The sequence below is a fragment of the Oratosquilla oratoria genome, unplaced genomic scaffold (genome assembly GCF_046742065.1).
Source record: "Oratosquilla oratoria isolate Oo_2021 unplaced genomic scaffold, ASM4674206v1 SCAFFOLD145, whole genome shotgun sequence".
NCBI classification, from domain to species: Eukaryota; Metazoa; Arthropoda; class Malacostraca; order Stomatopoda; family Squillidae; genus Oratosquilla; species Oratosquilla oratoria.
This window is the reverse complement of record NW_027467501.1, coordinates 193,971-206,279: the sequence shown is the minus strand read 5'-3', so window position 1 is coordinate 206,279 and position 12,309 is coordinate 193,971. Positions and strand designations below refer to the sequence as shown.

Genomic DNA, 12,309 nt, shown 5'->3' with positions numbered 1-12,309 from the left:
TTACAGCACACAAACAATGTATACATTCAATATAAATAAATCAAATATTCACAGTAAGGGATGGTTGTAACTAATAAAGATTCTACTAGCTATTTTGCTGACCACAGTGAAATACAAAGCTTATCAAAACACTACTTTTCCTTGGGCAGCTTGAAGATCGACAAGCATTTCCTTACCTTCATCATCATCTTGATCATCATCATCGTCATCCTCATCTTCATCCTCATCATCATCATCTGTGACCTGTCGAAGCAGTGAACCCAGTCCCAATCTGGAGAGAGAGGCTAACTGTCTCTTACATTCCACATCAAAGACATCACTCTCCAGTTGACCACTTGTGTCAATGTTGCCAAAGAGGAAACTGGTGAGAGACAGGGTTTGACTGGTGCCACTTCTTGCACTAGGTGTGGACTGTTCCTGGTTCTGTTCTTCCTCGTCGCTGTCTGCCATCTAACAAAACATACAATGGTCACATTACAAGTAACCTGTACCATAATGTAAATAGTATGGTATGTAAATCCTTTGAAAAATTACATCTGGTTCACGATAAGATTCTGGCTCATTTGTTATTAAAGACCTGCTCTGGTAAAGTATATTTAATTTGTTCATGATAATCTTTATAAATAAATTCTATTTCATATCCTATCCCATTCATATTGATTGAATAATTAACTTTTCTTAAACTCTTTCAGTTGCCAAAAAATAAATAAACATATAAGTCCCATGGAAATATGTTCAAATACATCAAAATCTGATTACAAGTTATCTTCTGGAAGGTAGGACCAATGATGGAAATCTGCACAAGCTGATCCTATGAGATAGAAACTAGAGATAATTACCTCCCATCAATATCCTCACCTCTAAAGAGCTGCAGCCCTGAGGGTCTGACACACAGCCTAAGGACTGAGTCTAAAGTATACCAGCTTCAACTATCTTTCCTTCTTATTTTAACATAAAGAGAGCTGACAGTACAACTTAAGAATAGCAAGCTGACAATCAGTGACTGTTCCCCTCTTCTTGCTCCTGCTAGCCAGTGCCAAAGAAAATTAACCACATTAATACAACGCAGACAACAGTCCAGTGTTTCTTCCTGGTGAGATTTGTGGGAAGGCCAAAGAGCCATTAGTGGTCACTGTAGAGAAGTGGGTAGTCAGTGAACCTCAATTAAAACAATAATTTGGAATCAATCAATCCAATGTCCCAGGGCTTTTGCTGGAGACCCATGGCTCCCAGAATGAGTATCTAAATAATATATACAATGTTCTTATTAATTCTGTTACCTGTTCCCTGATTACCTGAGGAGAGATCTCATCTGGTCCAGAGAATTTTAACTTTTTCATTTCACCAATAATTTTCTTCATTTTCAGCTCAGTAACATCAAATTTTTTTAAATTTGGTATATTCCTATAAACATGCCTCAAGATTGTAAGAAGTTGGAGAGACTGAAATTTCACAAATGGCTTACATGCAACAGAAAAAAATATATTCAATCAAGAGAATCAAGTAAAATAGACCATAAACCAATAAATGGGCAAACAGCCAAAGTTCAGTCATACTGAAAACCAACAAGGGAGCTCTAGATAGTCAACTTTTAAGCTCATATAGACCAGTGTCAAATTTATCAACTTAAAGAAATTTTACAATGAAAACAAGTTTTGCCTGATGAACAATCAGTTTACAGACAATTATACTCAACAACTGAAACTACTATATTCTGTAATAAATGATTTGATTCTTTTGATGGATGATGGGAAATGTGGTGTTCTGATCCTTTTGGACTTGAGTACTGCTTTTGATACTGTGGTGCATAGTTTGTTAGTGGAAGATCTGAAAAATATTGGTGTTGAAGGTGAGGCACTGGAGCTTATGAAGGACTACATTGAAAGGAGAACCTATTGTGTACAGATAGGAAATTCCTTGTCTGGAACCCAGAATCTATCAAGAGGGGATCCACAAGGTAGTGTACTGGGTCCTATTCTTTTTTGTATCTATACAATTGAACTATCACATATACTAAAGAGACATGGAGTAAGCTTTAAGCTATTTGCTGATGATACTCTGTTTTATTTAATATTCAATAATGTTGATGACACAGTAAGAAAGCTAAGCGAGGTTATGATGGAAATTAAAGAATGGATGGATTTAAAACAGTTCAAATTGAATGAGAATAAAACTGAGTGTCTGATTGTTGGAAAAAGAGGAGATCTAAGTAGGCTGAAGGATATTCAAAGTCTAAATGTTGGAGGAAGTGAGACTGATGGAAGTAAATCAGTGAAGGATTTAAGAGTGTTGATAGATAGAAACCTATCCATGAATTAATAAATAGGCAAAATTGTTAGAATAGTAGGCTATTATCTGAGAAATATTGCATTTGTAAAGAAATATACTGATGAGTCTTCATTGAGAAAACTTATACACAATCATGTTATTAGTAGACTACTGTAATTCATTATACTATGGATTGCCAAACTACCAGCTAAGGAAATTACAATATATCATGAACAGGGCTGTTAGATTAATAAAAGGTGTGGCAAGACATGACTGAATTACACCTGTACTGATAGAGCTTAACTGGCTTCCAGAGCAAATTGCTTGGTTGGTACAAAAATGAGGATCATACTGCTGATACATCAAAATTGGCTCATTTATCAGAATAGGTCACCTTATCTTTCTTGTTTCAGAATGGTTGGACGACCTAACATGCTTAAGTTCAGCAATTTGTTTGTCAATGTAACATTTCATCAAATAAAAAATACTTTAGGTGATACATAATTACTGACAGAGGTCCACAAAACATTTAAAAGAATACAAAATAACCCCTTATCACAGTGTTGCTACTGAGTGGTTCGGGTCACTTGGTTTACTTGTTGACAGAGAAAAACTTGTTTCTTCAGTGAATGATAATAATTTTGGTAAATCTTTAGTTGTGCACACCTATGGGACATAGCAATAGAAAATTAATTATTAATTTTGTAAATTATAATAGATCAACATAATATGCAATTTTCTTGGTGGAAATCAATGAAAAAAAATTGCTAAAACCTATTTACAGTGAGACCTCTCATTAACGGACGTTAATTAGCTGTGTTTGCGGTGTTTTGGAGTGGTTTTTGGGTGGCATAGTGATTGCACGCACTAAACAACAGCACCAAAAACACCGAAAACACAGCGAAAACACTGCAAACACAGTTAATCAATGTCCATTAATGAGAGGTCTTACTGTACTAACAAACGAAGTCATTTCAGCTGAATGATATGCCATGTTTGTTTTAATAAATGCCAAGGTTGAAGAAATGAAAGGATGATAAATTAGTCTATTCTAACCTTACCTATATTTAGTAATTTGGTACCTCAAATTCTAAAGATCATCCTGATCATCATCATCACAGATGTTGACAGCCCACTTATTATTGTACCTCAGGCAATTAACAGACAACGGCAGAACCCCATGTTCTCTCATAAAGTCCAAGGAAGCCCTATTGTCTTTGTAACAGTGCTTATTAATATCATCTGGAGTTGGAGAACACCCAGTCCACGGGTCTCACTAATTGCCGAACAAACCGAACAAAACCGATAAAAGCCAAACATACCAATAAAACCCAAACAAGGATGGTTTTTGCTCAAATGCACACTTCTATATATATATATATATGGTTGCATTATTTGAACTATTTTCTTTAAAATGTGTGATTTCCATGTAATATGATCAAAGAGAAGTTACGTTTTTATCCTCTGCAAAATTACCAAACACAGCTACGATTCGACCCAGCCCGCAGTCTATGATCACTGGTGGTATGGATCAAACTACACTCTTTTAAGTTTCTTACTATTGTGATATTAGTGTAATAGACTGCATATAGTTGAATTATTTCAACTATTTTCTTTAAAATGTGTTACGTCATACATAACTTCTCTTTGGTCAAATTACATGAAAATCACACATTTTAAAGAAAATAGTTGAAATAATTCAACTATATGCAGTCTATTACACTAATAACACAACAGTAAGAAACTTAAAAGAGTGTAGTTTGATCCATACCACCAGTGATCGTAGACGGCGGGCTGTGTTCGGTAATTTTGCAGAGGATAAAAACGTAACTTCTCTTTGATCATATTGCATGGAAATCACACATTTTAAAGAAAATAGTTCAAATAATGCAACCATATATATATAGAAGTGTGTATTTGAGCAAAAACTGTCCTTGTTTGGGTTTTGTTGGTTTGTTCGGCTTTTATCGGTTTTGTTCGGCAATTAGTGAGACCGCAGTCCACAATGGACTGGCATGGCATCTGGACCATATCCTATCGACTTCATTTATTAGTAAATTTGCTTGTAGCAAGGTTTTTTGTTTTTTATTTCCGCCAAGAAAATTGCATATTACGTTCATGTATTATAATTTACAAAATTAATATTTGATTTTCCAATGCTACATCACCAAGGTGTACACAGCTAAAATAGTATAATTTTCATATATGACATAGTAGAAATAATTTTCACCACAAAAACAACCATTATATTAATTTATATGCTGCTTGTCAGTTATTTTGAATTACTTCTCAGTCCAAATATGTTACTTGTCAACCTATAGTATGACCCATCAAAGTTTGGATTCTATTCCAGTATCACACACTAACATTTTTTACTTTGGTCTATTTTGAATTTGAAAGATTTATTTTTTCTATGGAATTAATATATTAGGTTAAATTAGTTCAGATTGGATGAGCTTATATTAGGTTAGGAGCTGCCTATTGAAAAACACAAATTTCATGTTAAATATCTGTGTTTGCATAATGCTGGAATTTTACCAAAGTTTTCCATCCAAAGTAACTTCATCCTAGCCATATACAACCTATTAAAAACTTGTTGGCTATTTCCCTATCAAAATGGTGAAAACTGCACATAAAGATGAAGTAGCTTTATTTTTTAACTAGTTAGTTTCATTCGGTGAAAACTGTCAAATTATTGTATAAATTGCCCTTTTAACTCTTCTTTTATTCTTTCATTTAGCACGTTAGGTTATATGCCACTACATTAAATATAATTTTGCTATTTTTCTTCTTGTTCAGGACACTTAACTTTAACTTTGTTTCACTATCAGTGGCATCATTTAACTCCATCTCTACCAAAAATAATAATCTAACAACAGACTACTTTCTGATTGAAATTACCATGTTATTTATTTATAATATATGTACAGGGGAAAGTAAAACTAATGTAGAACTCCTTATTATAGGAATGATCTTATGATAATGATTTTTGGCAACATCCTGTCAAACAAAAATGTTAACTGCTGGTAATTCAGTATAAAATGTGGAATTTATTGGACCACGATTACTCTTTCCTACCGATAAAATCATATAGTATTAGAAAATTTGTCTTTCAGCAACTCCTTAATAAGTAAATGCTAACCTTTCCGGAGACGCCTTCCCAACCCTTCCCCAATACTGCTAAATAGTAAACTATTATGTTTGTGATACGGAGTTGTTTTCATTCGAGAAGCGAAGTTGTTCTTACGGGTCATAGTGTGACGTTATGATTGATCATTATTTAGTTACCAATCGCACGAAATTTTATCCCGGCCCTGCCTCTCGTCGTATAGAATTAATTCTGATAAAGTAATGAATTTCTGTCTGCGTCGGATCTACAACACTCAAAGCCCAATTAATTCCTAAGTCTTCTGAACACATTAGTATGCCGAAGACCTAAATGTCAAGAAACTTCAAGCGGCGAAGTGTGGCGTAATGTAAGATTGGGCACGAGCCACCAACAGGACTCTGAAATCAGAATTCTTCGATCAAAATAATGTATTTGTGTGCTGACCCTTAGAATCCCTTGATTCTCCCGAATCCAGAATACGCCCGGGCTCTGAAATTTGTATGTTCTTCAATCAATAACAATATAGTGCAGTAATTTATGTGTAGAGAATCTTGGAAGAGCTTGTCTTGGATGAGAGGCTGAAAAGGACGAATGAATTCATATTAATAAAGCGAATGATAAAGTGTGGTTAGGTGTATATATGTTAATATTTTCGGTATTTAGTATTTTTAAAACGTGACAATGAACCACGATTTACGTTCGCTGGTGAATTGTGGATGATTTTTATAAGAAAACTATTGAGGCTGCCCAGTTATTGCGAAAATATATTTTTAGAGAAGAAAGTGAATAAAATAGGAAATTTTGATAAATGAATGAATAAATAAAATCCAAGCCTACGTTTGGAGAAATTTGGTACTGCACCGAGGCTTAGTCCGCATAAGAGGACCAGAAATTCGAAACAAGGAAAGAAATATCAGGAGTAAATATGAAAGTGGTAAACACGGAAAAATTAATTATTATAATAGGAACCCGTTCAGCGGAATTGGTATGATAAGATATTTGTAATAAATTGCACCATTTCAAGGAATATAAGAACAACCATATTGGTTTAGTATGTGACCTACCTTTTTGAAACTGGTTTAGTATGTGGCCTACCTTTTTGAAACTGGTTTAGTATGTGGCCTACCTTTTTGAAACTGGTATAGTATGTGGCCTACCTTTTTGAAACTGGTTTAGTATGTGGCCTACCTTTTTGAAACTGGTTTAGTATGTGGCCTACCTTTTTGAAACTGGTATAGTATGTGGCCTACCTTTTTGAAACTGGTTTAGTATGTGGCCTACCTTTTTGAAACTGGTTTAGTATGTGGCCTACGTTTATGAAACTGGTTTAGTATGTGGCCTACCTTTTTGAAACTGGTTTAGTATGTGGCCTACCTTTTTGAAACTGGTTTAGTATGTGGCCTACCTTTTTGAAACTGGTTTAGTATGTGGCCTACGTTTATGAAACTGGTTTAGTATGTGGCCTACCTTTTTGAAACTGGTTTAGTATGTAGCCTACCCTATTTGAATGTGTCCTACCTCAGAAAAAAAAAAACAATTCTTTACAAATGTTTTCATTTAAACCTAACCCTAACCTAACCTGCAGAGCTGGGTGCGTTGAATAGGTAGGCCATATACTATATCAGAGAAAAAAAAATCGTAGGCCACATACTAAACCGGCACCAAATTTGTACATTAAACATATTTTATTTCGACCTACATGTAATAGTAATATATACCATTTTCCTTTTTATAATAACCTTGTAAATGTTGAGCTAATGGAATTTTCCTGAATATCTGTCCTTCCAAAGAAATAGTTTTAGGAGATACTAACCTATCAGCGATATCCTGGCACCTTCATGATTATATTATGTCTCTGAGCTACCCTTCCCTCCACTAAGCGTTCCCGGATTGTTCCATTCCACTGGGTCTCCACCAATGGGTTCATTCACCTACATTTGTGCACTCTGACAACATCCTGGCCTTGGCCCTGGCTTCCAAACTTAGACTCCCCCAACGGACTCCATCCCCGCCTCCTGAAGGTATACCACAGCCAACCACCCCATTCCCTCCACATTATATTCAAGTAGTCCTTAGTTCAAGGAAAGTTGCCTACAACTGGAAAATCACTGGCACCATCCCCATATTAAAGAAATGATTTCGCCAAACCCCTTTGGACTACAAACCAATCAGCTTCACATCAGTCTGCAGTAAACCCATGGAAAGGCTTACAGCTAAAGCACTTTATGAATATCTTGAGGCTAGTCAACTATCCAAGGACCGGTTTGGATTCCGCCAGGACAGGACTGCCGACAATCAAATGCTACTAGTATACAATGATGTAACTCAGTGGCTCGACTCTGATTTTGTTGTGATATTGTGCTGCTTGATTTCAGCAAAACCGTTGATATTGTTAGCCAGTCCATCCAAATCGACAAACTCATCCTACTAGTTGGTGGCTCCCTACTTAAGTGGATATATGATTTTGACAAACCGAATTATGAAATTAAAAGTGGCAGTGTACGCAGCTCCCCCAAACAGGTACACAGTGGAGTCCCACAAGGCTCTGTCCTGAGTACCCTGATCTTTCTCATCTCCAAATACCTGACTTACATGAGAGCCAACTGTAAATTCTTTTCCGATGACTTAAAAATTTGCTCAAAAGTATGTCAAGGTTTTATCGCTTCCCAGGCCAAGGAAGTCGGCCCTTACCGAGGAGTGGTCCAATCTAGAGGACTCATCCAGTACAACCAAGTGTGTGGGGTTGTGATGACAGCGGAATGCTGTTGATTGGTCGGATGTTGGCTCTCTAGCACTACCACTTCGACTTCTCATACCATTGTATGCCAGATTCCCAGAGAGACCTAGGGATATTCGTGGGTGGCTCGTTAAAGTTCGATGCTTACATAAAACTTGTGATAAATAAAACAGCTAGGCTGGCCAACAACCTTCTAAAATCTAATTCTTGCCACTCAATTGACTTCAAGCTTACTATCTACAAAACTCGCATCATACCTCTACTAGAGTTTGGGTCCACAGTCTTGATGACAGAGTACTTGGATGTATTGGGACACATTGAATTTCAACGTAAGTGGAACAAACAAATATATGACCCCTTTAACCCTAGTTATGCTGACTGTCAGAGGTCCCCCAACCTCAACTATGTACAAGGCAAGCTGTGAAGAGCGGACCTAAAAAAAATCCATAACTAGTCCATCATCTCCCCCATCTGACCTCTTTTTCACTTCTCCAGCCAGCCATACTGGGAGCCACCTTAAATTGCTTTGTCTTCAGAGGGCGTCCCACACGCTAGAATTGGGTAGGGGAAAGAATCGCTGGCGTTGAGATAGGCCAATTTCATGTGGTCAACGGAAACCCATTCTGGTGTGCCGGAGCAGACACAACAATGGGCTGGCCGAGGGCCATCTCCACTAGAGACATGTTGAGGTCGTCCCAGATTGCTCAGTGAGTGGTGGATGTAGAGATGTTTAGCGTCGGTGGTGACGGCCGCGGTTTGCAGGGCGAATTAGGCCGGTTTCAGGCGGTCGACGGAGATTCATTCTGGCTTGCTAGAGGCTGGTACAGCAAGGGGCTGGCCGAAGGCCATCACCGCTAGAGATATGTTAAGGTCGTCCCAGAAGGCTCAGTGAGCATTGGACGTAGGGATGTCTAGCGTCGGTGGCAGCGGCCGTGGATGGCTGTGGTGCGGTTTGCAGGGGCGTCATGGCGGGTGCTGTTGCGCAGACTTGGCTACTGTTAGCGACATCGACCAGTAATCTGTAACGAGCGAGAAAGTCCGCACCGAAGAGGGGCGCCCTGACGTCTGCCACAAATAAGCTCCAGGAGTCGTGGCGATTCCCCCCGAAGGTGAGGTGCAGGCGTTTACACCCGTAAGTGGTGGCGTTGAGCCTTAAGTCGACGTCCTTGGTGCCCCGTCGTTCTGTTGTGGAGATAGGAAATATGCAACTGCAAACAATGGAGTCAACAAGAAAACGACGTTTGGAGCCACATCTGTCGGTGGCAAAAGCCCTCTTTTATACACTACTATCTCTTCATTTTCTTACAGATATTCTTCCTCTCCCACAAAAACCGATCCCACGCGAGCGGGTGGTCTTACCTAGCAAGTCGTAAGTCGCTTGCTCTACAACGCTCTTCCGGAAAACCGAAGGACCTTCATTGGAACCCAACCATGCAAACTGCCTTCCTCAACGCCAAAAAAGGCCCTCACCCGTGCCACCACCCTCTCCTTCCCCGCGCCAGATGTCCAGCTATGTCAACAGGCACAAGCAATGTCGCCATAGGGGCTGTGGTCGAACAAATCGTCCACGGCACACCCACACCCCTTTATTTCTTTAGCAGGAAGATCCTCAAGGCCGAGTTCAGCTACAGTACCTTCGACAGAGAGCTCCTCGTCCTCCACCACTGTAGCATATGTAGTTTCCCTCCTCGCCCATTTTTTATCTTGTCTTTGCTAGTTTCCATGCCTTTTTCATTACTTCGTTCACCGTTCTTTACATTTTTAATTGTATTTCTATTGACCTTGTACTTCGTTGCAACATATGCTTAACCTTAATACTTATATTTTATGTATGTCTTTCTCATTATCTACAATGACTTGCATTTTTCAATTTTTCTTTTGTTTCCGTTTTTGTTCGTGCTGGTAAATGTTCCTCTTTCCATCAAACCACAATTAAACGTTTGTTTATCTTCTACCTTTTATCAGCATTCCTCACCTTTTCCACGCATTCCCTCTCCTTTCTTACTTGTTTTTCTTCTCTTCCCTAGGACTTCTCGTTAATCTTTCTCAGATTGATCTCCCCTATTTCTCTTCGTTTAAATTTTCGTTATTTAATTTGTCAAACTTATTCTTCTGTTTTTCATTTAGATTATTCATGACAAAGGCGATTACAAAAGCGGAGCATGCCGACAAGAGACCTTTTGGTCCATAACTAGGTCGGATGCGAAAAAAATATGTAAATGATAAAAAAAAAAAAATAGAGAAGATAAGATAAAAAAAAAATTAATAATATAAATAATAATAAATAAAGTAAATAATACATATGTATTATTGAATAATAAACAAACAGGTAAATAGTAAATAATGATAAATGACAGATAAATAGTAATAAGCGGAAATCAAGCAAATAATAAATAGACAAATAATAACAAACAAATAATCAAATAATATCAAATAAATGGCAGTCATTACAGCATCTTGCTTAAATGTTTATCTAAATGAATCTTAAAGCTTCGAAATGAACTACATTGCACTGCCTCCGTAGGAAGTTTATTCCATTCATTAACTACACGGTTGGCGAAGTTGTTTCTACCCACTTCCAAATTAAATCTATTTCCTGACAGTTTGAGACCATTATTTCTTGTCGGATTCTCATTCAGTGCAAGAATTTTGTCACTTTTGATGTCAATCCCCTTTAGAATCTTAAATACCTGTATCAAATCACCTCTGAGTCTACGCTTTTTTAAGGAAAACAGATTCATATGTTTTAGTCGATTTTCGTATGATTTATTTTTGATATTTGGAATCAGTTTTGTGGCTCTCCTTTGTACTTTTTCCAATCTGTTAATGTCTTTAATGAGATTCGGTGACCATACAGAAACAGCATATTCCAAATGTGGACGAACTAACGATTTATATAGCTTGTTAATGAGAGATAAACTTTGAAAGTCAAAATATCGCGCAATCAGTCCTAGAATCTTGTTTGCTTTCTCAGAGGCTGAAATACACTGCTAAGAATCTAAGCCTTAGATGATTTGAGATCGTTACTGATAATTACGCCGAGATCCTTTTCACTATCTATTTTTGTTAACGAATTTCCAAATAACTTGTAATCGTACTTACTGTTATTTTTACCTGTGTGCATAACCTTGCATTTACTTGTGTTAAATTTCATTAGCCACTTTTCAGACCTTTGCTGTAATTCATCTAAATCTTCTTGAATATCTCATTGATTTAAGTAATCATTTGCCATTCCGCACAATTTTGTATCATCAGCAAATTTGGAGACAATAGATTTTAGTCCGTGGTCTATATAATTTTTATATACTATGAATAGAAGTGGTCCAAGACATTAAATGACATATCAAATGACATTCTGTTTTTTATCCCTGGGGATGTTGTTTATTAAACGCACCCACAATCTTTGTCATGCCTTCCACTACAATCATCAGTAAATCATTCATTGCTGATATTTTTGTTCTTGGCTAGTATACATTGTTTAATTCTTAAATAAATCTACTGTATTCTATATCTTGTTCCCACTCAGTGCCGGCACCAACTTCACCACTTCTATCTCCTGTCATGTATTCCCCATTACTAACTCAAAACTACTTTAGGTTATTAATCTTGTTTAATTCTGCTGGCTTTGCTTGAGCAGCTGAAGCGGGGACAACAACTTGTCACCAATTGAAAGTTGGAATGACGCCGTCACCGGTTGTCAGTTTCAACTCCTTTTGTGTGAAAGGTGGAATGAAAACTTGTAACTGGAACCGGTCCAGACACTGGATCTCAGACTTTTAGGGCTGCACCTCCAGATGGCGGTGAAGAGGTTTGGTTTTGAAAATGGACAACAAAAAGGGGAGGGCAATTCTTCCTCTTGTCCTCTTTGCAAGACTTCCATTAGCAGATACCCGTCAATGGTCCCACATTCATTGCATCTGTATACAATGTTATTACCGGTTAGCGCTTACTTACCTTTGGCCACCCTCAGTTACAGTGAATCAGGCTTGGTCACAAAACAAGCGCAAGGGCAGCTGGTGGCACGCCAGCCCACCATTAAGCGACGAAGCAGGTATAAGCACTCCCGTATAGAAGTTTATCTATATACCAAAGACTTCTTCCCCATTATACGGGGGGGGGGGGGGGATAGCCAGCCAAGGGATGACTCACCCTTACACATTCGTCACTCATTTGAATCCATTTCATTTCAGCACTC

The 12,309-nt window shown here is 37.7% G+C and overlaps 1 protein-coding gene across 4 annotated transcripts in view; it reads right to left on the bottom strand.

Moving 5' to 3' along the window:
* Positions 1 to 12,201, bottom strand: part of LOC143022713 (transcription initiation factor TFIID subunit 1-like) — a 77,368-nt gene extending 65,167 nt beyond the window's left edge. For 2 of the 4 annotated variants that reach the window (XM_076181045.1, XM_076181049.1), the window contains exons 1-2: positions 5,411 to 5,471; positions 177 to 450 (exon numbers count right to left, since the gene is read on the bottom strand). In XM_076181045.1, coding sequence (XP_076037160.1) covers positions 177 to 450 — 274 coding nt within the window. In that variant the 5' untranslated portion in view covers positions 5,411 to 5,471. Of the gene's footprint in view, positions 1 to 176; positions 451 to 5,410; positions 5,472 to 5,556; positions 5,576 to 12,068 lie in introns of those variants that run through there. The other 2 variants (XM_076181047.1, XM_076181048.1) reach the window with 2 other exon arrangements.
* Between the last annotated feature and the right edge of the window lie 108 nt (positions 12,202 to 12,309).